At 41.0% G+C, this 26,904-nt stretch overlaps 1 protein-coding gene across 2 annotated transcripts in view; it reads left to right on the forward strand.

Annotated features, from left to right (window-relative positions):
- The window catches only part of NCKAP5 (NCK associated protein 5), a 516,605-nt gene that overhangs the window by 281,099 nt on the left and 208,602 nt on the right, over positions 1-26,904 (forward strand). For both annotated transcript variants that reach the window (XM_054830045.1, XM_054830046.1), the window contains one exon: positions 9,535-9,594. In XM_054830045.1, coding sequence (XP_054686020.1) covers positions 9,535-9,594 — 60 coding nt within the window. The remainder of the gene's footprint in view (positions 1-9,534; positions 9,595-26,904) is intronic.

A 26,904-nucleotide genomic window follows, 5' to 3' on the forward strand; every position in this document is an offset into this window, starting at 1 on the left:
ATTGAGTTTCAAAAGGTGGTAGTTTACTAACTGCATGTGGAATCAGCACTTTGCATGAATGTTACCCACGGAATTTAAGAGCGATTAGGATTAGGGCTAAGCAAAGATCTTCTGTTAGGGATAAAAGGTTTGCATGGAAGGAATGGACACTATGAGAAGTAATAACAGTCTGTTGCCATTTCTTGCTGTTAGTTTATGTGTGAGTAATTTTGGTTATGAAAAAATGTTTCCATTTTTTTCAGCCTTATGTGAAACAAGGGTTCTGACTTCATTTTTGTAGAGGACAACCATATAAATTTCAGCTAGCACCCTCTCAGATAGCCTCAGGGGATAAGACTGAAGGAGTGAGAATTCTTTTGCACTTTGATGCATTGGTTGGGAAAGTTACACTCCTGTTAAGTGTGATGCATTTTATGTTAATAAACAAAGATCATTAACTGAAGGCTGAAGTGCTGCCAATCCTGAATCTTTCATGAGCAATAAATTCTCATTAAAAATCCTTTAGGGAAATGCATATCCTTTCAAAAGAATTTCCACAGCAGATCATCTCCATGTGACAAATCTCCAGAGAAAAACTATATATGAGCAACCAGTGATTGGGGGGATTTGTTAGCTCAACTTGCAAGTCTTTTGCAAAGAGACAACCTTGTTTGCTTGTTTCTTCCTTTGTTTGTCTTTTCTCAAGGTCTTCTTGAGACCAGGCTTAGTGGAAAAAAAGGAATTCTCTTTCACTAGAAATGGCTGAAGAGGTTCAGGATTCACAGCTAATTCTCTCCAGCATCTTATGGGCATGTGAAATGAAGACTGGCAGTTGCGTATGTTGGAAATAAGAGGGGGTAAAGGTGGTGGCTTAAGCTGTTGCCTTTCTCCCATGGGCCAAACTGTCATGTAGCAAAGCCCCTCTACCTCTTTCATTACCCCCTTCGAACCCAGCTGCACTATCAGGCTAAACTGGGAGGTTTCTAGCAACCTGTCTTACTGTCTTATCGTCCCGGTTAAAGAAGTGGAGCTGCTGGACCGTACGCTAGTACAGGAGGATCAGGTGAAGTGGAAGTGTACGGGAGGGGAAAGCTGGGAGTGTAAAATTTGCTTTCCACGCCGACCTGTGCTGGAGAAGGTCATAAGGATGATGCGGTGGCTCTGAGGATGCTGTCAAAAAGAAGATAAACAGTACTAGTGTGTTTTAATTAGAAAAGTGCTAACTATAGGCCTTGAAGGCCATGAAACAGTTCTCAGAAAGAAATTTGGTACCATTTTGGAGCATTTTAGGGCTTTCGTTAAACAGATGCTTTCATTTGGATAAGGTATTTTAAACTAGCGCCTGAAAAGAAGAGCAAGCAGTCTTTGTTGCAAAGGATGAGGGTCTGTGTGCAGCAGGTGCCTAAATTATAATTTAAAGTTTCTTTTGCAGAATTAATATTCCAAACTGACTTCTATTTGTGTTTTACTTTTTTTTCTGTTTGAACACTGAGGCTTTCCATGATGATAAGTCTTTGAGAACTTGGCAGCTTGCCTAATCATACAAATTCCCACTGTATGCTTCTTGGATTGCAACTTATTGGCAGAAATAATACAGCATTAAATCCAAATTTTACTGTTAATGTAACATTAAAATTGATAAATCAGTCATTTATGTCAAGAAATTCCAAACTACAACAGTGTGAATTTGTCAAATTGCTTTTGCTAGGTATTTTATGGTGTGGATTGCAGAACAGAGACAATGGTTAACAGTAACAGTGGTTAATATACCACTTTTAATAATAATAATTTTTTGTGGGACAGATCCTCTGCTCATTTATTTGTAGTAGTGCATTTTACTAGTTTGTGGGATATATTGAATCAATATGTTTAAACAGGGAGCAAATCTGCGCAGAATTTGGCCCTGCTAAAACTATGCTTTTCAATAAATGCAAGGTTTACATAATGCATGGACTATTTAATTTAATGTGAAAACCTCTACTTTAGATGTATTTCAGAGTTCAATACTGTAATTCTGTTTACTTGGTGTTTCTTGGCACTTAGGTGTTTGATGTTTCATACTTGATGTTGCATTAAAGTTGATAGCCAGGTGTAACTCCCTTGCCTGCTGCACTTTACTGATTTGTGCTTGGGCTGATTTTTAAAAGAAATCTTTAGGTATCTCTCACTACTGTCCACAGACTTCAGAAATTATTAGGAAAATGTGTTTGGGGTTTTTTTCTTCCATTTTTCTGTTTCATAAAAAAATCAGCTTTCTTTTCTCATCTATTCTCTTCTTCCACCTGGAATCTCAGCCCAAAAGAAAGGCTTCAGAGGAATATATCTGAAAAAAAAATTGCAACCAAATGCATTATCTCGTGAATAATGGTCATCAGTGAGATGTTCCAGGAGATGTGTAAAATGATTGCTTGGTATAATTCATAATTATCCTGATGATTTGGCATTGTGTCATACAGACATTAATCTTTTATCCTACAACTGAATGTGTGTGTCATGGGTAAGGAATCACTTTTTTTGCCTGTTTTTTTTTTTTTCTTAATCAAGAAACTGCATTGATTGTGATGGTTGGTACCGTCTCCATGTCTTGTCAAGGAATTGAAAGGGGGGTTGGTAGCTTTATTTATTGTCATTCTAATTATTTAGCAGTTACTAATGAGCATTATTTAAAGGTCTCTATTTAAAAAGCTTTTGCTCTTCACTTGATGGCTTTTCTGGCTTTTCTACATTATCAAGGTTAAAAGGCATCGCAAAGCTTGACACAAAAAACCTCCAACATTTTAAACTTCGGGTCTAGACCTCCCTAACTATCTCCGATACTGTTGGCCAAAATTTATACAGAATGTGAGAGGTGAGCTGCATTGTGGAGTCAGCACTAATAGAGGAAGGAGGCTGTCCCCCACAGCATTAAAAAATGTACGTATTTGAAATGTTGTCTGAAATATCAGTATATCATTAAAGTGTGCAGTCTTGCATCCATAATTTCAGTGCTGAAAACAATAAATGTCAATAGAGATATAAAGATTAGCAATGTGAGAGAAGATGCCTCTGTTGAAAGTGCATCGCTGTCCGTCCCCACGTGCGTGCTCAGGACAGGGGAATTACCATGATCAAGTGCCCAGCCGACCTTGGCTGCCGTGCCGGTGCCGAGAGAGTAATTTGTCATGAAAACAATCCCGTCATAATCTGCCACGGACTCCTGATAACCTTTCCTTTTCTGATTTCTCTGCCATGGCTCTGCCCCCCTTTCCTAGCCAAAGGCAGCCTTTTCGCTTTTATAATGAAGGCTCTGCCCCCATGATGTTCTCGCTTTGCCTCCTCCTTTCTGACGAGGGTACGTGACTCAGCCCTGTGTTACCCCATGATCTTCTTCCATGGTATTTCCTTTGTATTGGGTGTCTTGTTTGGATGCTTCTGGAAAGTAACTGGATAGTTTTTGAACTTCTGCTTCAGATTTCATCTACATTAAAATCCACTGGAAATTGGTGAGGAGCCCCTGGGGATTGCTGATACCTATTTTAGATTATAGTTATAATTCTGAGTTGGTTTTTTTCTCCTTACTATTAGTGCCACCCAAAGAAAATAAAGTTTAAGTTACTACCTGTTTTGGTTGTCTGGATTTGGCAATATCATGTCTTGTAGAAGAGAAGTTTAATGTAAATTATGTTTTCTGTATGCTTATCTTTTATTACAAATAAATTAGCAATAAATAGGAGCCTGCGCCTTGCTGGTGGCTCATCCTATCTATTCTGCTTGACAGCATTAGTACTTCTGTTATTGTAACTCCAGTCTTTGCAATTATTGTAAAAATAATTAAATAAAGTTCGTACTCTGCTCAGCTTTAAATTTGCAGTGAATATTTCTTTGCAAGATGACTCTTTTATTGCCAGATCTAGTTAAACAGTTGCGACTCTAAAAGACCAGTTTCAAAATGCACACGACGCTGATGTTTATAAAGCACCAAGTGCCTTTGTCGTACGTGATCTTCAGCAGGAAGAAAGGTTGCAGCATCGCTAACCACTGCGATCGCAATAGGAGCTGAAAGAGGCGCATTAGTTCACTGCAGCCATTCCACCCTCGGTTGTTCCCTTGTCAGATCTCATAGACTCGACGGGGTCAAGCCTGGTCAGCGATGGGAAACCTCCCTGGAAAACCAGGAGCTGAAAGAAGCCAGGCTTGTGGCTCTCCACAGACCAGCACCCTGCCCCAGTTGTTAGCACCATGCTACCTTTAATCCATGTTTAATGGATTTTAGTGGCAGTTTTTCTGGTTCGTTTGAAAAACAATGCCATGGCGACAAGTGATGATATAGGAGGGGAAAAGTTAAAGAGAAATAATTTTGGTAGGTGATAAATAAGGAGTGGATCCAAGGCACAGTGGTTAGGGATGCCTTGCAAATTCAGATTCTGAGTCTCTGTCTTTTTTCTGTTGGCTTTTTCCACACATGAACACAGTATTTATTCACCTTCTGAGTCTCACAGCGATAGCATAGAGTGGGAAACTCGATTTGAATTTCTCTGCTCCAGAATATCCTGCAGAAGGTGCAGAAGGACTCGCTGGCATATAGCTTGGCCACTCTAATTAGACACAATCACCAAAACTAAAACCAATGTTGAAAATGTATTTTCAAAGCTTGACTTTTTCAATGGGTCAAGTGCCTGTTTTCTGGCTTTTCATTTGAATGTTGAAAATGCAAGACCTGGCGATACACGCTGGCAGGTTGTGGGGCTGCTGGTGAATGATCAAGACAGGAAAGGACAATGTCAGGGTTCGACAGAGCCCTTGTCTTCCCAGTGGATCATGGGGATTAAGGTTCACCAAAGCATTAATCTATGTTTTGGATGACGTTATGAAGACATTTTCCATTCTTTCTGAGTTTTGATCATGTTCTTTTTCTTCATTAAAACAATAAAATTATTTCTCTTCATTAAAACTGTGAAATTATGATTTACCACTGAAAACATACCCTGATTCCGTATGGCTGAGCTCTTGGTAAATGGATATAACTCAGCACATTTTAAGGGAATCTTTATTTCATAACTTTATCCAGAAACTATTTTAAGTAATATCTTTCTGTGTTAGATGGAAAAAGCAAAACTCTGTATCTAAGAGCTTCTGAATCTGAGGTTTCAAAATAAAAATTCAAATCTTATTTCAAAATTTGGGAAACTGAAGTTCACTGCTAGAGTTTTTTGTTTTGTTGCATCCATGGAAAATAGCAATATAAAGGAGGAGAACTAAGAAAAAGGGAGTCTTTCACGCATCCGGTGTAACTTTCATTGTGTTGTTTGATCTTAGGATACCTATTCCCAGATCAGGAACAGGATCAGCATTTGTTCAAAATTATTTGATAGGTGGGGGCTTGTGGTTGCATCGATTTACCTACCTTCATCAACGGGGACTGGGAGAAGTTTGAGTAGCGCAGTTTTGTGGTGAAGCCCTGAGCTCTGTGTGTTCGCTGTCACTCTCACATGATAATGGGTTTTTTTGTCTGGTAGTTGAATGAGTTGAACTCATGGGAAGGGGGAATGAAGGAGCAATTTTAGTTTAAGGAGGGTTCAGAATCTGTAGGATTATTTAGCACATTTATGTTTTGCTTAGACTAAATGGGCTTTCCTCAAACTGTTGTTTTTTAGAACAAGCTACTGCAATATCTACTCATGATACTGAGACTTGAAATGTATCTTTCTTCCATCCACACAGTGAATACTTGTGTGCTTGGATCCATCTGGAAAGGATATAATTGAATCCTTGTTTGGCTCCTTTAGTTACCTCTTTGCAAAGTCCTTGGCTGGGAATTTTGCCGCTTACAATGCAAATATTCAAACTTAAGAGCATAAACTGTGCTTTCAAAGAGCTTTTTTGTAAACCTTTTATCATTTGGTGGTTTTTCAAAAGCAAACATGAGAACTTCTCAATGAACATGTTTTAGCTTTTTAAATCCTCAGAGAAGATTTTGCTTTCTTGCAGGTTGGCTGTAGTTGCTAATTAACTTTGTTAATTAATCATGCTATAGGGATGAAACATGCTTGATTAAAAATAAATAAAACCGTATAGCAACAAAGTAATGCTACTAATTTTTCCTATTTAAAAGCAAAGATTAAAAAAACCAAGATTAACTTTTAAGCTGCATGTCAAATGTTCTTTGCATTTGAAACATCTGAAAGACTAAAGCAGCTCAAAGCTTATTTTTGCAGCTCAGTCATAGTAAAATGCTTATCCAGTTGTAACACCGTGTCAAAAAATGGGGGCTGAGAATAGTCACTGAAGTTGCTGTCTTAATCAAAACTGCCTGAAATGGCAGGTAGTACCGAACAGGTTTATTTGGTTGTGCTTAGAAACGAAGGTCCTTGGTCTCTCGTGTCATGCATCTTACATGAAAACTTCCAACACTGCAAATCGGTGTTAAATGCTGCTGGCTCATGACAGGATTCTGACCACATTTCTCACCCGTTACACCAGCGTACGTTTGAACAGAGGTGGATGTAATAGCTCACTGTGGGCAATGGGCCAAGCGCATCACAAATGAAGCTCCCTGGAATGATCTCGGGGATGACTGGTCCAGAGGCACGCTGAGCCTCTGCCGCACGTCCTGCCTGGATGAAGGTAACCATCTGCGGAGGTCTGGCTGTGAGCACACAGCTCCTTCACCTGGGGAATGCAGGCGGGAGGGAGAAGATGCTCTGGGACCTATTTGAAGTGCGGGCTCAGAGTTTGCTTGCTTCCAAGTTGACTTATTTATAGGCACCGTTGGAACAGATGGCTCTTCTGTATCCGCTATTTCAGGTTTTTTTCTCATACATGATAGTCAAGTTTCTTTTTGATTTTCTTCTGTTGAAAAGTGGTTCTGTTTCTAATAGCAGCAACGTTATAAAGACAGCATGAGAATGCCAGTCTTAGCTCTCCTTCACTGGCAAAATGGCTAAGGAAGCGCTTTGTGAACCTCAGCCAGTGTCCTCACCCAGAGGGGGAAGAGTTAGGAGGAGCCCTCTTTGCGGATGGAGCTTGAATGGAATTTACTCTGATAAAATTCCAGGATTCCAGAAATGTAGAACTGATTCCATGTTGGAGGTAACACGGGGAGAGGAAAGTAGGAGTATTCCTCATGGAGGAGGAATAACTAAATAAATCTCTGCAGACCACTGGCAGGAAGTGTATGGAGGAGTGATTTGTGGGGATTTTTGTTTGTTTATTTTTTTCCCCTGCATCTTTTCTCATAAAATATCTTCAGGCATTTGTTTGGCAATTAAAAAGTCAAAATCCCCTCAAAGGGTATACTCACTTTTTCCACTAAAACATATTAGGGCGCTGAAGCAGTGCAAAAATGCAATGGGCTATTTTCAGCAGATGAACTAAATCCTTAAAATAGGATTAACCAGTTTTGTAATTTGCCTGTGATAGTATCCGAGCAAGGAAGAGGGAGAGCAGTACGTGTCTTTTGGAAGCTGTTTTTAGGATACTTGCATCAAGACTATCAATGCTGTACTAATGCCACTTCTCAATTGCCAGTAATTTTTCAGACACGCAAAAGAGGATCTTGATACCGTGCTGGAGTAACACAAATGCAACTCCCGCTGGGCTCTGGCTGTGTCACCTTTACGTTTTGCCAATATTCAGTGGTTTTGACCTCGTATGTGTTTACAAATCACAATATTAGCAATGCCTAGTATTAATTTGATAACCGTGCTTGCAGGGTGCCCAACAGCCAGCTGCGTGGGGAGTGTTGTGGGGGTGCAGGAAGCGTGTGGGGGCAGGTGACTGTTAGGGAGACTTAAATACCGCGTCTTCTACTGAAACGGAGAGGGAGGACTGCTCGGGTGACCCAAGCATATGCTGAGCTATGCCTGAGTGACATGAGCGCTGTCATTCCCGCAGGAATTGGGCAGGTACACGCAGATCTTCCTTCCTCGGCAGAAATGGTTCCTGAGAAATGGCTGGCAGAAGTGGTTTAAGGGCTGCTGTTATTGCAAGATCAGGAATAGAATATCATAGAGCATTTAGCTTTTCCTGCTGGATGAGAGTGACCCAGTCAGTGGCGGGAGTGGTTACAGAGCCCGGGGAGATCGTTGCCTGCTGGGTCCTCCCTCAGCCCCGGCCGGGCACCTTTGCAGGTTTTGGGGGATGGGGGGTTCCAGCCCCTGCTCTTTGCCAGAGAGCTGGGAGATGCATCTCTGCGTTTTGAAGACTTTGTATGGTATATGCAGTGCACAGCAGAAATTTTTCTTTTCTGAGCTCAAAACATCTCAGGAAGGCCGAGCGGCGTGGCCAGCGGAGCTGTGGCTGGAGCCCTTCATGGGCGGCACAAGCCCTCAGCGACCCTGAGCTGTTGGCACTCGTACATTTACGTTATACTGAGTAGTCACTGGGGCAGAGATTTTAAGTGTCGCAGGTGAATGCCGGGATGCTGCACTGGGATGGTTCAGGTCTCTTTCCAATTAGACCAAGTAGAGTTTCTGGGCAAAACATGAGTAAATGGAAAATTTCAAACATGAAATGGATATTTTCTGATTTAAAATGCTTTTGCTGGAAGTTTTCAAAGCTGATCATCTTCTGAAAATAATTCGTGTGCAAATTTATGTTTTGTTGTATACTGATAAATTCTTCATGTGCTGATAAATTCCTCTGATGTTTCCACAGGGTGCTTTTCTTTCAAAAATAGATATTCTTCTTTAAAAATAGCTTACTTGAAAAAAGTCTTTGTTTTTTTTCTTAAATCCCTTAAAAATTATGGTGGGTTGCTTAAGTTCCACTTGTTCTGTAAAATGTTTTTTTGCTTTGCTCAGCTTCCAGAGCAAATTCTTCTCTTCCCGTACCGTTCCTGCAGTGGTTGGTCCCTGCACCACCTGCCACTGTCAAGGTTTTGCAGTTCACGTACGTGATATATGCTCCATTCTCCCAGGCTATGCACTGTGGAAATCTCCTTCCTTTTCTGTGTATTCTAAACCCCTACTTTCGTTCCTTTCTTACAACTTTTCAGGTGAAAGTGTGTTGTTACCGCCAAAACCTTAATTAAGCAAATTAATCGCTACTTGAGTCAAGCCAAATATTTGGGTGAGGATCTCATATGTAAAAGGCTAATTAAAAAAATGGTCTAATAATTCAGTAGTAACAAAATGCAGCGCAGTAGGTTTAGAAATAGATTAGATCTTTTAATTTTTATGCATACATTTATTGATAATCTAGCAGCCTTCCAACTTGTGTTAATATAGTACAGACTAAAGCTGATGTGCAAGGCTGTAGGAAAATAAATAACACAATCTGATTTGTACAGTCTGTTTCCATATCGCTAGCATGATGAGCTACTTTGTTGTTTGAATGGAGCAAATGATGTTTAGATTCAGTTGATTTATTGACAGTTCTGTCAAACTGCCACAAAATGAAACAATAACGCAGCCGCTAAATATTGCGGAGAAGCACGGTGAGGAGAGCGGGATCTGCCAGGAGGGTTACCCAAGCGATGTGCAGGAATGCCACCCCGATGGGGAAGCGATGCATTCTCTCCGCCCGTGAAAAATGAAAAATGAACTGCTATTCACGTGCTTTTCTTTCCGTAGGGAGAAGCTGTCTGTGGCTCGGCTGCAGCGAGAAGTTGCACAAAGTAAGAGTGAAGAAGCAATGGTAAGCTGCTTTGCAATTCTTGTCTTACTGCTTCAGGCCTTAGGCGCGTTTTGTCTTGCTGAAGATGGTCACCGGAGCATTAAGAGTGTCTTGGACATAATGATGGGTGGCCAACAATGTATTCATAAATCTGAGGAAACTCAAGACTCTATCTTGGCTTCCTTGCAAGAGATGCAGTAGAGAAAAGCTGTTTCCCTGCTGATGATGCTTACTGGAAGTGGAAGCAAGGCAAGCACAGAAAGGCAATTTCAGATCAAAATGCCTTGATTTACTTGCCTGTTAAATCTTAGCCAACTGCAGAAAAATGGAAGAATACAAGCATGGGAGCTTAAAAAACCCTCAGTCTGATAATTTTGTAAATCATGTAATGTTCCTTATATCTTCATTTCTCATGTAGCAATTTATGAGATTAGGCTTGTAAGCAGAAGTTGAAATGGCAGATTTTTGGTTAACTGCGAATCTCAATTTATAGACTGCCTTATCTCTTCAAAACAATTTTCTTTAGGAGCCAACATGTGCTGAGTGTGCTTAATTACTTAATATCTAAGGAACAATGCCCATCTGATAAGGAGTTTGTTTGTCCCTGTCTTCAGATAAAATGTCTTAGGCTTCCTTGGGATAAAGCAGACCCGTTCAAAAACCTTAAAACCCAAACCAGTCCCCTTGAACGTACTCATGAAGTTGCTACTGATTTGAGTGAGTCGCATAGTTGGCTGTGAAAGAATTTGGTCGAAAGTTTGTTTAACTTAGTGGAGAGAAGCAGTTAGAGGGTCCCTGGGGAGCGAGCGTTCCATTAGCTGTGGGATGCGGGGTCCTTTAAATCCCACCTGCCTCCAGTGAGTGCATTTTATAAATCATTATGAGTGATTAATACAATGAAATGAGATCTGGAGGGATGTAAGTGGTAGGTAGGAGAAACCAGCACAGAATCTATGGATCTCATCCTGGCCACATGCAGCTCCAGAAGAGCTGGTGGTGCCTCATGGGGGGCTGTGCTGGGACAGCGGCTTCTGGGCTCCGACTGCCTGGTGGTGAAGGGAAGGAGACGAGTGGGGTTTGCTCACACAGGTATTGCCGATTCTCCTTGAGCCCCCACTGGTGCCCAGCTCAGCTGTGGGAGCCGCTGCCCTCTCCCATCACAACATGCCTGCCCTGGGGTCTGCGGCATGGCTGGGTTGGCCACGAGAAGGCTTTGAGATGGGGTGTAAGCAGTCGGGAACACTGGTCACTGCGTAATGTTGGGTGTATTGGGGCACAAGTCCTGGAGGAACTGAGAAACAAACTTTATCAAGTTAAACCATAATCCAAGAGTCAGCGACTGAGATAAAACTCCTGCTGCCTTCAGGAGGCATTTTGCCTGAGGAAGAATGACAAAGATCAGGCATTGGTTTTGCAATTGCATCTTAGTTTTCAGTGTAAACAATTTTCAAAATCAGGGAAGAGCTGTTTACTCTATCTGAAATGTTTCCTTGTTTTTTTTTTTTTAAACTGCTTTCCCTGGGAGGCATATAAGTAATATAATATATTGAGTGTAAAATATACTTAGAGGAATAATTCAAGACTTTATGAAATGAGCAATATTGATTAACCTTCTAGACCTGGTAAGGCTTTTGGTATGTGCGCCCACCTTGTAGCTTCATCTCGTGAGTCAGACATTTCTTGTGCTCTTTACCATGGGTTTATGGGATTAATCACATAGCCCTGCTAACTAGAGGGTAATTTTGTATAATTTGTTGAGAGGCCGAGTGTTGTAACCCATTAGGAGCTGATAGGTAGCTCTCCAGGGGTGCAATCTTCCCCCAAGGTAAATACTAGGTAGTTTTTCCCCTCTTCCCCGAGGGGTAATTTCCACAATTATCCTGCAACCGTGGCCGAGGATGAGTGCACCCGTAGAGACAATTGCTTTGAAGCTGTTGATGTATGGAAACTTCTTTGTGTCTCAGAGCTCAGAACCGGTGATTTTAATATGAGACACAGCAGTCATTAATTAACATTAATGAACTTGCTTGGCTGTGAGCAGTACGAGAGCAGTGAGCATCCAGGAGATGGAGTATTTGAACACAGGGGAGGCCAGAGCTGAAGTAACTTGTGCTGGCTGCGTTCTCAGGCCGTAAGCAAGGAGCCTGCAGCACATACCAATTTCAGGGCAAATACTTTAGAAAGATTCACAGCAAAATTTCGGTGAGGGATTCTGAGCAAGAAAGCCTTTGGCAAATGGCAAGGCTTCCTCTGGAGAGGTGCTGGCAGCCAGCAGTGTGCCCGCAGGGTACTGAGTCGCATGTGCTGCTCTTTTTGGCGTGATGGACATCCCCCTGGAGACAGCAGAGTCCTCTGGGGCTGGCGGCGAGGATACCAGGCAGTGGTACCGGCCAGCCGCAGGGCGCCCGAGGGGTTTTGCCGTGCTGTCATCGGCTGAGACTCTGGATAAAAGGGATGGCACCCCCCGCAGCCCTCCTGCCAACACAGTCAGTGACAGGCCACAGCTTTATTTAATCACTAATTAGCTAATCGCCCTTGCTTACCCCCCTTTTCTTTTTTGTTTGGTGTGCCACTTAGTCCACTGAAAACCGTTGTGCCAGTCCAACTCCTTCGTTTGGGAAGAGCACAGGAACAGCACACGCCACCTTTAATGCCCCTTTAATGCCTCGCTCAGTCTTGTGGAGAGCATTTTTATACCAGGCGTGCAGCGGGGCGGAGGGCAGAGAGCTGAGCCGTGCTGCCACACCGCTGCCCCGCAGCCCGAGAACTGTGCAAAACGTCACGCAAGCAGCTTGCAGGATGGCACCTCATTTAATACTGCACTAATGTTTCTTGCTTCTTTCCAAAAAATACTCTTTTTTTGTTTTGGTTTGGTTTTTTTGTCTTTGCAGTCACAGATAGGTCATGGGGGTAAGAAGTGACCACGTTATGTCAACCCACATCCATTTTTAGGGTGAGCTGAGTCAGTGAGCGGGGAGTGTGTGCCCTGTCCCCATGTGTGCTGGAGAGACACGTGGTGCGGTGGGTTTGCCCTGTCCTTCCTGCTCCCCCTTTCGCACCCGTTTGATCACAGTGTGAGAAAGCTGTGGATACTCTTCCCTACTGCCTTCCCAGCACAAATCAAGGGGAGACTATGCTATGGAGGATTTGCTTTCCTGCACGGGGGGGTTGTCAGTCAGCGTTTGCTGTGACCTGCAACCAGCTGCTGCCTTTTTGCATGTGGTCCTCGGAAGCGATGGGTGGGAAAGGCTCCTTCCTGGTGCTCAGGTTTGCCCGCTGTCACAGGAACTGCTGCAGTGAGGCGGATGCATACATACAATCAATAACGAAAAATAGATATGGAGCATGTGCTGTAGAAACTATTTTAGCTGTGGTATCTTTGCTCAAAAATGGGTTTGCATATCTTGTGAATAACATGGTGAGTGATGATGAAATGCCTTTTTCTGAGGAGACTTCAGCTGAGGCTGAAGATCAGGCAGTGTGTAGTGTATACACCAGTGTGTCTGCGCTCCCTGTCAGAAATGTGGTTTTTAGTATGTCCCAGAGTTACGTTTTTCATGACTGATTTTTTTATTGGAAGTAGACAATTACTGGAAGGTACTGTAGACGATTAAAAGAAGATACTTCATTTCAAGATAAATGTTTATCACCAAAAATGTATGAATAACCTGTCATGTTTTTTCCATATGGTTGTGTGGAAAATCTGATACCTCATATGTAGGATTGAGTGAGTATGTATTTATAAATTACATGAATAGGAGAACTGAATAAATTCAGGCTGTGAATATCTGACAATTGCTCAGGTTTCTTTATTTTATGAACCACCATCAGTAATCATTGATTATTCATTATCAAAATGCACAATTACTCTACTGCCAATCCATCTACTGAAAGTTTTAGCAGCACTGAGCCTCGATTGCCGGGTGGCTCTCCTGTTGCTTATGGCCTTTAATTTCTTAATGTGCATGTTCGCAGTTTTCTTAGTCATGTTTCTTCTGACTCATCAAGGATATTTTAACTTTTTTGTAAAGGAAAAGAAGATGATCATATGTGAACAGTTCTTACTGCATTTGACAGAGACTGTGCAGGTGTCTGTAGTGACAAATATTCTACTATTAAAATGAACAGCTTTGAAAATAGATCACAAGTTCATTTCAAAACATAGTAAAGACTGAAAACTGCTTTAGTCATCAAAGTATTTTTTTTTTTTTTTTCTTTTTAAGTCCATGACTTTGGACTTTTAGGACACAGAACAAGACCAGGAAAATTGTTCATTTTTGTAAAATTTTCTTAACAGTGTACAGTGCCAGGTTAGGAAAAATATGGGAAAAATGCTGCCACAGTTACATAGCAGAGTTCTTGTGGCAATGTATCATGTTAGCAGAAACCTAGATTAAAAGCCTAAAAGGAACCAAAAGTATACACAATTATGTCATGTTTTAATAACTTGGATTCATTTAATAATTACACAGAAAAAAATGATAATTTTAAAATTTGATACCTTTATTGTATATATGTTACACAGGTTTGTTAGTTTGTACTTCTGCATCCAAGTCCTTTAATTCTACTCCATTATCCATTAGTTCGGTGGCCTGTCACCTCCACAAAAGAAATTGTACCACTCTGGCAATTTAGCTGTGAAGGTTAAAGTGGGATGATACTGCCTTTTATATCTACATGGGTTTCACTTAGGGTGGGCCCTCGGCTCTGATTTACCATGTGTCCTGCTGCGTCTTTAAGTGATGCAAAGTGATTATCATGGGCTCTTCCCGGTACCCGTCTATTCCACACCTGCACCCTTTTGTTAAAAACCCACCATGTTAAGTGAATGTGAGGTCCCCACTGAATAGGTTTCCACCTTCTGGTAATCCTTCTGCATTAGATTGATTTATGAATGTATCAGATTCTTTGTTAGCATGTAAACCGCTAATTAATTTAAAGCTCTCTGTGGAAAAATTAAAGCCCTGGTTAAAGCTTTCAACAGGCTCAGATGGTGCTAATAATGGAAAAACAAGTTATATTAATGAGTTTTGATGTGATCAGCACAATTCTTGCTTTACAAACAGTTTTTGCTATAAAACAGTAGAGACTGCAAGTTTTTAAATAAAGAGTGAAGAACTAAAAAGGAAAGTGAGAAGAAAAAAAAATCGCACCGTCAGTAAGATATCCCCTTATTACTAGGAACTGGGTCACTTCTGCTTGTTACAACTTTCGTAAATGTAATGTGTTTAGATGTACGTAACAGCCTCGTACAAAACCACAGGAAGTGCAAACCAGTCTTTTTCCCAGATTGAAACCAAACTTCTACAGTAATCAGCTTTCAAAAGATCTCTGCCTCTTCTCATCATGCGCTGCCGAACTGGAGCATTCACGTGGAGATGGACGTGCTGAGGTGCAGAAAAGGTCTTGATTGAAATCATATTAAAATCAATAGAAAGTCTGACCATATTCTCTGCTTTTCCAAACTCCAGGCTGTTTTGCATGTAATTTTAGTTGTTTGCTCTTTTGCTCAAATTTAGACTTTTAATGTGGGTGCTAGTTTTTGGTTGAGAAGAAAGAGGAGATAAGACCCAGCTTGATGAGCTTTGTTGAGCTGAGTGAAATGAAGTTGAAAATAGAAGGCCAAATCTCCATCTTTTTTTGTAGGATGCTGAAAATGCACAGTTACAGCAGTAGCATGTGATTGTAGGAAATTGTGCTTTTTCCGCACCTCTCCCGGGAGCTACATTTACCTCTCCTGGCTCCCAGCGCTGCCGGGAGACTCTGTCTCGGGCCACCATCTTGGCTCTGTGGTCAGCACCACAGCTGATATTAATGCTGCGCCATTAATCAACTAGCAGGGAGCCCTCTGAAAAGGAGCACGGTCAGCACGTTCAGAGGCCCAGCTCCTAACATCTGCACTATATGTACCTTGTTTTTACGGAGCAGGGGCAATCCTGAGGTTGCTCTTGAGCTGGTGTCTTACAGATGGCAGCACAATGTAGTGGCGCTAGCGCGGAGGCGCTTTCTGTCATCGGCATGATGAATCTCTGTAATCGCCTCCAGCAGCTGGGAAGGCTGTTGTTGCAGAAGCACCCGGGTCATTCAAAAATAGATTATATTTAGTAATAAATGAAGTGTTAAAGATGAGATACAAAAGGCTAAATTGTCTTTCCCAAATTCTGGGTCTATGAAAACATCTATCCGTGCTTTAATTAGAAAGTAGCAGAGAGAGAGAGAGAGAGGGGCGAAGTCACCATTCTAAAATGTCTCTTTGACTATTAAACATCCCAAACTGGCAAGAAGCAATCTGACCCTTGTGCCATCCTCTCTGTGCATAAATACACAGCTAGCCGTGCTGTCTAGCGCCTTTTTCTTAGAAACTTCATCATACGGCCCTCACGGAAACTCAGTGACATTAGTAGTAGTTAGCGTCAATAATGGTTACTGAAATTCTTTACAAGCTGAGTATAATGCTCCTGGACCTCATTAATTGTTCATACTGCATTAGGCCAAATGTCCTCATTCACAACTTTGCAGTTTTATCTTCAATGGTTTTAAAATAAAAGATTTTTTAGTTCTCGTGTCCTTTTTTTTGTTGTTTGCTTCAAATTTGAAAATATGTAGATATTTCCAGGTTTTGTATTTTCAGGCTTTTATGAATCTAAGGATTCTTTATGACTTAAAATTGCTGAGACCTTTCCACAGTCATTTTCCAATGAAAAAAATAAACCTGATTGCTCAGTCTTCCTGAAACAGAAGTACTGAGAGCCTGATTGCTCCTGCTCAGAACCTGTGTTACTCTTTCCTGGTTAATTAATTTCAGAGTCCGGCTTATTCACCAAATATCCCAATAAATTATTAAAATCAATTTACTTTCCTTCCACTGATGTTTAAAGCGTAACAGAGGTTGCGTGAGCGTGCCTGGGAAGGTGCCGGACATTCTCCAGGCTGGTGGCCCCCCTGGTTCTGGCTTTCCACCAGGAGAGGGAGCTGCAGCCATTGGAAACAACACCCACCTCCACAGCCCTGGTGAAAAACTCACACTGAGGCATGTGCAGCCCTTTCTGGCTTCACCTGGATTTAGGTTTTGTGGCTTTGGAAGGTATTAGCCACAATATTTTAAAATACACTGGATTTTGAAGGGGCACTTGGTACTTGCCATTGCAAAGGCAGCGATGTTGTGACCTCAGTTTTGGTGTTTTCTGGCTCCGCTTACTAGGGATGTTGGCGTAGGCACCAGCACTGCAAGGAGGGCCGTTGCTATATCCAAAGGAGGAGAAATAAGTTTTGCCCCTCCAGCTGGAACTCACCAGAGTGGTCTGTCTCTTCAATAAGTTTCTGCAAGTATTTAGTTGACATAAAAAAAGAGTCAAATAGAATTATGTAAGAATCACTGAACACAGAAAACATACGTAAAAATGCATTTATATAAGGTCTGAAAGTAAAACAGAGGCAATCTGTAGAAAGTATGTCATATCAACTAAATTGCCCTCAAGTAGAAATTGCCATTTATACATTAGATAACAAAGGCAGAGGATGTTGAAGTACAGAAAGGGCACATGCAGTCTCATAGCATCGATGGGTGTATGTAATATTGGAATGGCAGTTGGCTTCAGCGTGAAGCAAATCCCGCTTTATGACTAGAAACAGATGTATCCTGCTCTAGGCAATACCTCACCGCCTAATAGGGGTGATGCGCTCATGCACTAATAACAGTGAATTGCAGCCATTTTCATATCAAAGGTTAAGCTCAGCAATCCTGAGCTCCTCCAGGCAATGGCAGGAGTTGACTCGAGGAAGCCGCACACTCCCTGGATTAATATTTTTGCAAGGATGACCTGAATAGAGGCACCGATCTGCAGGCTGAAGAGGCAGAACGTTTACGGTTGTGTTCTATCTCATGCAAGAAAGGGATCTCAGCTAGGACAGAATTAGTCACAACGTCTGAGGCTCTGAAGAGGAAAGATGAATGTATGCACTGGGCCAACAATTTGAATTTTATGCAACCTAGGAAGGTAAATTTATACAGATTAATAGTAGTGAAATGGCTGTGATATACTTGGTATTGCAACTTTTTTCTTAAACTAGCTAGGGAAATTAGCATATTACAAGTAAAAGAAATCACTAGATTTTTGCGTTTGGGGTTTTTGGGGGTTTTTTTGTGGCCAGTAGTTAAACTGTTAGTGCAGAATTTATAATACTTACCAGCAACTGTAACTTCCATCTAAAAGGTCTGTTTGCAGTGTTAGTTCTGGGAAAAGAAAAGAATCCATTAATTCATCTTCTTAAGCCTTTGTTCATATTTATTTTTTAAAAAATAAACCTCTTTTCTAGTATTTTCAGGTTTTGTTCTTAAATCTTGTAGGCCCACTTGTAAGACCAAATAAAATCTCTTGTCTTACTGGTTTGAGTAGGTTGATTCAAATCTGATCTCAATATCGATTGCAACAATTCCAACCTTTTCCTGTTGTTTCCCTATTTGTGTCAGCTCTTCCAGGGGTTCTGTGGGGCGCATTACAGTCACCCTGATGGTGATTTGGGCTCATTACTGATTTCTTTTGTAAAGCGTAGCTAAGGCAAGGCAGAGAGGATAAGATGGTGCAGAAATACCGATTCTGCAAATTTGCTCAGTCTAATTAACCCAATCAGCATAGGTGAGCATTTTCACTGCTGGACAGGGAGTACGGTCTTTAATTTCTTCATTGTTGTTGTCATCTAAAGGTGAACTTAAATAGCGCTCTAGTGATTTTTATTTTTTGTGATATGTGGCACTAGGCCCTGCACAAACCAAGGGGGTTTTTTTTTGTCTGGTTCCAGAAGAATGACATTTTTTCCCCAAATGGGACAGAAAAGGTTATTGGGAGGGAGAGAAAGTTCCTGGATAAGGTAGGACAAAGTTTATGTACCAAGAGTATTGCTCAGTTGTGCTGCTTCCATTAAATGCCCGTTTATTGAAATGAATGCAGTGCTCAGAGCTTGTACCATGAAGTCAGTGCTGCCCCTTGGAACGAGTCAGCTCAAGCAGCGCTTTAGAGTAAAAACTCTTTACTGCAACAAGTATTGTTCAACGTCTAGCACAATGGAGCCCTGATCCATAACGGAAGCTCCACGGCACCGAGGCAGCATGATAAGGTACTGTTGTCTTGTCCAGTTCCCTTTGGGCAAAGACCAAACGTGTACACAGAAAGTGATCTGTCAGAAGTGAATAAACGAGATGGCAGAAACTGGGAAAAACTGTTGTGTTGGCCTGTTTCCGAACACAGAGTGCTTTGCAGGTAGATGTGAAAACTAGTCGCAGTTCATCCGTGCAAGATTTGAACTTGTGAATATTCTTTGTGCCATTAAGCCCCATTTGCTTTGTTGTTTTTTTCTCTTGGCAGAGCATAATCACTCCCCTCTCTGCAACTTCTGTTCAAGATTTAAAAGAAATACTAAAGCATAGTAAGGATATAATGTCTTCCTATACTAAAGTTAGGCAGCTTTATATAGATTCATATAGCTTGAGCTAGCAACTGTGATTCTTCCTTTCCTTCCCTCCCTACTCCAATCTCATCAACTTTGGTTCAGTTTTTGCTTTGTCAGGAATTTGCATTTACATGCTTTCTGTTTGTTTTGGCTCTGTGTCCGTTGCATTGTGATAAGGCATCTTTTGATATTCTACGGGATCTTTCATAATGAAGATCTCATGACATAGTTTTCCAAGTCTGGAACTGGTGATCAGACTTGCTTGCATGTCCTGTGAGAGGAGACTGTCTAGACTGTGGGAATGACTGTGATGTTTGGATTGTGTTACTTCCGTGCCGCTTGGCATCATGCACTCTGTAGTTACTCTGGAAACTAGTGAAAGTACCAGGCCTGATACAGGACCTTACCTGGCTGTGAAGTGACTTTCCTTCATTCTCCAGACTGTACTGATAAGTTGTGCTTTCTGCTCAGTACCCTGTTGTGTGACTTCAAAAAACCACGTGCTTAAAATCCCTCTTCACTATATTCATTAAGGGTTGTATTCTCTAACTTTGGTGTCCTGCAAGGCCTGTTACTACCTTTGCCACCTAAATCCTTCATAATCTTGGAAAATATTTAATTTCTGATCTAAATTGCTTATTTGTAAAACAGGCTTTATCCTGACTCTTCCACTGTTGATCTGCTTGCCCGTGTAGGTAGTGAACTCTTGGGGGAAGAGGCAGGGTCTTACTGGGTGTCTAAATAGTGCTGGAGCCTGGGGTGCTGATGTGCCATGAATAATCACAGCCCAGTGACTTGAATACTGAGAGGGGATTTGGCTCAGTATGCACAGTCCACACGACTGTCATTTTGTAATTACATCTTTACGCTACACATTTGTGATCGGCATCCATGGTGACGCTGCTTATTTAGAAATGATTTCTGAGTGCTAGAGAAAAATTATTATCTCTTGGGAACATCCCGTTCCTGGTAGTATCTATTAATAAGTGCCCTGCAGCAGTGACTGGCAGAGTTTTCCATTTAAGAAACTTTTTCCACGGCCATCGCGACCGGAGCAGGTGAGAATTCCCAGGTTGTTGTTCGAAATCTCACATTACATATGATTTCCCTATGTCACTGATAATAAACCACCTCAGAAGGGAAAACTTGTGATGGAGTTATCATAGGAAAATACATGTCTTAAATTAGAAGCTGAAAAATAATTTCATACTAAAACTAGACTTAGAGAGTTGTTGGCTGTGATAGTCTGAGGGCAGGTTTCCTGTGGTTGTATCTTCCATCCATTGATAAGGGAAACCTGTTCACAAACTGAAATACGTAGGGGAGGCAAGTGGAAGTCGTGAGGGTGTGAAGAACACGTGCAATCAAATGCATTTCAAAAGGAAGAACTTTAGAAGAAACATAAACAGGTTAGTAGAAATATCCTTGTGAACCCCCAGGAAACAAGAATGTCAGAGTCTGGAAATGTGTTTAATCTAACAGAGACGAGAAGGAGAAACTTTTCTTAACTTTGTTCTTTTCATGTAGCTACTGCCTTACATCTAGATGTCCGGGCAGGAGCAGGACCAGCGGTACACAATGAGGTTCGTCCCCTACCCTGACAAGAGCTGAAGAGTTGAACTAAATGCTTGTGCACCCTGATTCCCACCAACCCAGCTCTGCTTGACTTGCTTTGCATGGTCAGTGCAGCTAGGGTGTTTCTTTTCAGCCCCGTTTAGACAAAGATTGTTCCTATTTCACCTGTGTTGAATTTGATACCAAACTTGATCTCTTGAGCAAGTGATAGGAAGTTGTTTGTTGTAGTAATATATTACAGCAGTCCACTAGTGAAGAGCAAATTTCCTGTTCTGCAGATGCACAGCAAAATTACTTTCTTGCCAAAGCTTAAAACCTATATAATTACAAAGGGTTTGCTAACCTACTCTTCATACTCCTTGTGCCCAGTGGACATACAAACGAGGATTGCTGTGATGCAGAAAGCATCTAAAGCATTGCCGAGCTGTCCTGGATCGAGGAGGTCACTCTCTTGCTTTTACAGAGCATCTGCCGCTGTGAAAGACAAGGCGACTGTGTGTGGAAGTGATGTGAAATCTTGGTGTGCTGGCCAAAATGTACCAGAAATTTAGAACGACTCTCCTAACTCCTGTTCTAGTGCTTTATGCAGTAGAGAATGCACATGGAAAGTCCTGCATGTTAATTAGGTGATTATGTATTTTATTGTCCGGGAACAGAACTTCTGCTCAGCCTAATAGCTACTTTGTCAGATTTTTTTCAACTAGTGCTGAAGGTGGGAGAGGCAGAAGAGAGGACAGCTGCACTCTTTGGTTGTAGTAGTTGGTATTCTCAGTAGAGAAAGAAACATCTTTTTTTCTCTTCAAGAAAATCAAACTAACACTTGTAATTGTCAACAGTTGCTGTTAAGTTGAAAAAAAAAAGTTTTTAGTCATGCCTTAAACAAGAGATGTGTATGTGACTACGTGCAATTAATAATTGGAATAAACTATGGTTAGATACAATAAAAGATACATCCTATGTAAAAAGATAAATGTGGAAGTGAAGACCAGAGAACTAAGTGTCAGAGTTTTTATATCTGTTTTTGATCTGCTGTAGAAGTGTATCTAGCCTACCTGTACTATTAAGGAAAGGGACTACAGGAGTGGAGCCTGGCTGGCGCTTAGAGTTGAGCTGAATTTGGTCTCTGGAAACCTGAGCAGACGTTCAAGTGAACCTATTACTGGAAAGTCATTCTGCAAAATGATATCAGGTGGAGACACAGTCTTTCAATTGCTCCAGTTTAACCAGCGAATGAATTAAAAACTTGTTATTTTATTTTTTCAAGTTCTCCCAGGTACCAGGCTTGCAAACTCAATCTGACCCCTGAAAGTCAAGTCAGTTCTTCTGCACGTTTGCATCCTCAGCACTAATAAAGATTTTGCAGTGGCGGCTCTGTTAAAAATACCATTGAAGATGCGCCAGCAACAAAAAACCCCCACCTCATTTCCCTGTTGCCTATAGCAGTGCCTGCACTGCTAAAGGAGTGAATGTAATGAAGAGCTACATTTTTCAGAAATCTAAAGCGATAGGGCTCTGTAATACATGCAAGGAACAGCTAAGTAAATAAGGTATCTTTTGTTGCAGTCACTTGCCGACCATAAATGGACTTTACAAGCGAACACAGAAAAATTGTAATAAGTTCTGACATGTTCATGAGCAATGCTGTAAAGAGCCTGGGAAAAAGAAATGCTGTGTGGGAAGGTAGCTAGCAGCAAAATGGTGATGCCAGAGGTGTTGAGTGTGTCAGCTGAGAAAGGCAAATAGAAGTGTTTGTGTGAAAACTTAAAATACTGGCATAGCCCAGATCTGTGGGGGTCTGGCACCACAAGCCATTCTGAGCCACTTCTCGCAACTGGCATGGTTAAGTTCTACTTTCCCCATCCTCCCAATTTTTGTTTAGCCTTACATCTATTTCAGTTAAGTTCTCGATATCCTGTTTATTAGCAGGAAATAGAAATACATTCCTGAGAAGTCCAGAAAGTGAAGAAGCCCTAACTCTCCCCAGCATCAGGGCAAGAAACACATGCTACTCCTAGCTTGTGAGTAAATCCCAGAGCTCCCTAGAGCAACAAAGTGGAGTTCCACTGGTGGATCCTTTAAAGTCAAATAAAACTCTTAGAAGTGTGTTTTTTTCTAATGCTTATCCTATGCGTATCCCGCTGCCTAACTCCTATCTCACTAACACAAATCCAAATGGGGAACGCTTGATTCAGCCACATGCCCATTTGTTCTGTGAGCATCCAGTCCTTTAGAAAAGAAACCATTTATATCATCTAAAAAACATGTTGGTCAGTGACAGAGGAGAAAACCCATTCTCTTTGCGTGCATGCACACAGGCATTGCAGATAAGGAAGAGTCATTTAGGACGTCACTGTCTCCCTGCTGGGGGTTACTGTCACCACAGCAGAGTGGTGGGGATTATGGTCATGCTCCGTCGTCTTCTTCGTTGCACGGCCTGCCAGGTTACTTCAAAGCACGTCTGGTGGTCGGTTCCGTTAAACCAGCTGCCTTGTACTCCATCCTGAGCATCAAGCAATGCTCTGCTGACTTGAAAGGCTGGTGACCTCCAGCTGGTGATCAGGAGTGATCAGACTGGGCAGTGATCTCTTCTACCATTACAGCTGGATCTAGCAGAAAGCACGTGGCTGCACCCTCCTTGTCACTGGTACTCTGGGACTGTGTCCCTTCATTGCCTGCTTTGGAAAGCATAGGAGTAAAAACTGCAGATACTGTACTGCTTCATGTGAATTCCATAGGTTAAAATCAATACCAGGTATAAACAGTGTAGCTTGAGTGACATGTCACCTTTCCTTGTCTTTTTACCCGTTCCTTGTCTTCTATCCTTTCTACAGACTATATTTCTGGTGGGGCCCTATCCCACTGCAGCAAGTCCTCTTGAATGGATAGGCATCATTGTTTCAGAAATCAAAATCCAGCATGACTACAAATTCACGGCTTAATTCTCCCCACTCTGTCTAGACTACAGCCACTTGCAAGTATGCCAAAACTACTGTTTTGTGGTAATGTTTACATAGTGGCTTATCAAAATATTGTTACCTGTTTAAAAGGAACTTGAATAAATCTTCTGAGTCTGAGCTGACCACAGGCTGCCATAGTTCATGGTATTATCTTTTATAGACACACCAACAATGCAGACAAGATCTGGAAACTGTCTGCCTTTTAAAATCCCCTTTGAGAATCTTTTTTAAATTTTGAAAGAGTATCAGCTGTGGGACTACACTGGTTTACAGAGCTCAAGGAATCTCTTCCCTCTTCAAGTCTGTGCCTAGGCTGGAATTCCATCCAAACTGACAGCAAATATCTATTGCTTAACTACAAAACAAAACTATGCCATATCAAAATTTAAATGTAATCATCTCAGCAAGTGCAAATGTGGAAACCACCCTAAATCATGGGGCCTAGACCTCATCTCATGCACCTATACAGTATACAGGTGTTTTGAAAGCGTTGCTGTAGGTCACAAAAAGTCCAAAGAATGTGTAATGCGCTTGAGAGAACTTTGGGCAAATCTTCTGGCCCTCACTACAAGTCAAAGTAAGTTCTAAAGTCTTAGAGATGCTGTTAAACAGCAGAGGGATGTTTAGGCAGGGAAGATCATGAAAGATGTCCTAATAATTTGCTCTTACCACCAAAAAGGGTAAGTGTACCCAGAGCAGGTTTCTTCAGTGGAATGCCATACTGTTAATGTGCCCTTCTCCTGTGCACGTAGCGTTAGGGTTTGTGGGTTTGAGTTATGGGGTTTTTAAAGTTATTTTTGTTTCTTTGGGATGATTGATTTGCTGCAGATCAACCCCCTTTATTAAAGATAAATTCTTGAGACTTCTGATCCAAGGTAGATTTTCTGATAACTAAATATAGGCAACAGCCCATGGGATAAAGCATTTGAACCTGGATCCTTTTATAAATCACATGGGTTTGTTTATTCCTAATCTTGGTGCTGTCGGTGGGAGTTCAGTCCCATGGCCTGTTTATTTAAATAAATCTGCTAGAGAATGACAGAGAGACTTGCAGTCAGTCATCAGTAAAGCATCCAACTCTATGGATGTAGCTCTTCAAGTCTGTGACATCTTTAGATGTGCAAATGCAGGCTGTATTTGTGTTACTACGTAATGTTTTGGTGTGACATTTATTCAAAGATTTAGTTTTGTTCTGATGAAAAAAATTAAATTGCAAAACCTCAGTTGTATTTCTGTCAGCAGGAGCTTTTGTTTCGCCAGACAACCTTACCTTCTGTGTTCCATACATTGCTCCATTGATAACCCTTTAGGAAGTGGTCAAGAATTGCAGATCTGATAGAAAACTGTAGGTGAATCAAACAATTGACACTTTGCTGGCCCAGGTGGGTTGGCTATATTCTCTTGCTAGTTGTTGTCTGCACAGACTTTTGTGCTGTTTTATGGTTCAAACACCATTATTATAAATTTTCTTGAATCAAACAAGTGGAAAACATAAACTGGCACAGACTGGGGATTTTTGCTTGTTTGCAGCTGAATTAATAAAGGTTCATTGTAAACAAGTTACATCAGTTATAAAGCTTTGTTTCTAATAAGATTTTATATACCTGGTGTAAAAAAACAAACACACACCTTTATGCTTGGCTAGACATCTTAATACAATGCAAGTCACCTTACGAAAAAAAACCATGTAGCAAAGGGCTTGGAATTATAATTAGCCATTATAATGTAAGATGTTTCATGGGAAAAAAATTACATTATATTACTAATTAATTGCACTGTTTCTCATTTTGGTATTGACAGAGGTTTTTTCTCACACTTCTGAATGCTAGGTATTCATATGAATTGTGTCTGTCTTAATATTGTTTCCAAGTTTTTATTTGATCTTGAAAAACATTTCATTATGTTTAATTTAGAGAAATGAGATTTCTTTAATTATTGTCTGTAGAAGCTATTAGAAGCTCAATTACATTTGCAAATTCATTTTTTTAAAGCATTATCATTTTAAGATTAATAATTAAAAAATACATTATCTGACTATGTGGGATTTTCAAGTTCACTAACAGTATTCTCTCTACCCCCTCCCCCTATAAGGAAATAATCTCTAAAATGGAAAAATTAATTATCCTAAGAACTGAAAATCAATACCAGTCTTTGAAATTGGGCTACCAATTGTGAATTTGAATGAACAGCAATTGTTTTATTAGGGAGACAGGATTATCAAAATATGTATTGCTTGCCTTCATTCAACATTGAAAGTACAATACAGAGATGACTAAGAAGTTGAGGGAATGACAGCTACCGGGGATGCAGAAGTTTCACTGGCAGAAAGCACGCCTGCACATATATTGCTGTCCTGGATTGTGTATAATCAAGGTGTCTCCAGAAAAGGTGCTAATCGAGGTCCATGTAGTTGACTTCAGTTTATTAGTTTCTGGAAGACTCTGAGTGGTTTGGTTTTTTTGTTTTTGGGTTTTTTTTAAATGACTCCAATTTTGCGTGGCCTGTCATTGCGTGTTGCACAGGATTGAAGAGCTGTTGGGCAGTTAGAACTCTCTGCAGAGGGCTGGCCATGCACCATAGCTGTTGAAAGCCATGGGCAGACAGCGATGCTAGCCATCCAGCTCTGTGCTAGAAAGGTTTTATGAATTATTTAGGGTTTTTTTTTCTGTAAAATAAATGTTGTCACAACTCCAACTATATATACAGTACTGCTCATGTAATAGCCTGCCTAATTCAGATTAATTGTAGGCTTGCAATGATAAAGGAGCTTCAGCACAGCAGTTATTCTGTCGTGCAGATGCAATTAAAACCATATCAGTGCTGTATAAATAATGCTAAATTAAGTTGCTGTCCTGCCACATGGTGGCAATTTTGAGCTAGTGCACAATGGAAGCTAACATTTTATTCAGAAGGAGTAACTACACCAAGAAAGAGTTTCTAATTTACTTGAATTGCTCTGGAGCAGTGTATCACCCACAAATATAAAGTGTGTAAACTACTGTCACTAAAATATCACTAATAATAACAAATGTTTCCTATCTTGCTATTCATCTCAGAGCCAAGCAAAGCTTGAAGTTTACATCTGGTAGTCATGGGATAGATGTGCTAGTCTGATATGAGGCGAAAGAGAGAGATGTAAAAGCATATTAAAATTTCACAGTGAAAAATAAGTTAATTGCTTCAAATTATTTACTTTAACTGTTTTCAAGGCAGTTTTAGAAAATGCTAATACAAATTCTTTAGTGTCAATTAGATTTTCCTGGTTTATTCAGGCAGCCTGTCATTTTGGGAGCAGAATCTTGTTCTAAAGAACCATCACTTTTTCTTACTCGGATGAAAAAGCTAGAAGATA

This window comes from Grus americana, chromosome 6 (genome assembly GCF_028858705.1).
Source record: "Grus americana isolate bGruAme1 chromosome 6, bGruAme1.mat, whole genome shotgun sequence".
NCBI classification, from domain to species: Eukaryota; Metazoa; Chordata; class Aves; order Gruiformes; family Gruidae; genus Grus; species Grus americana.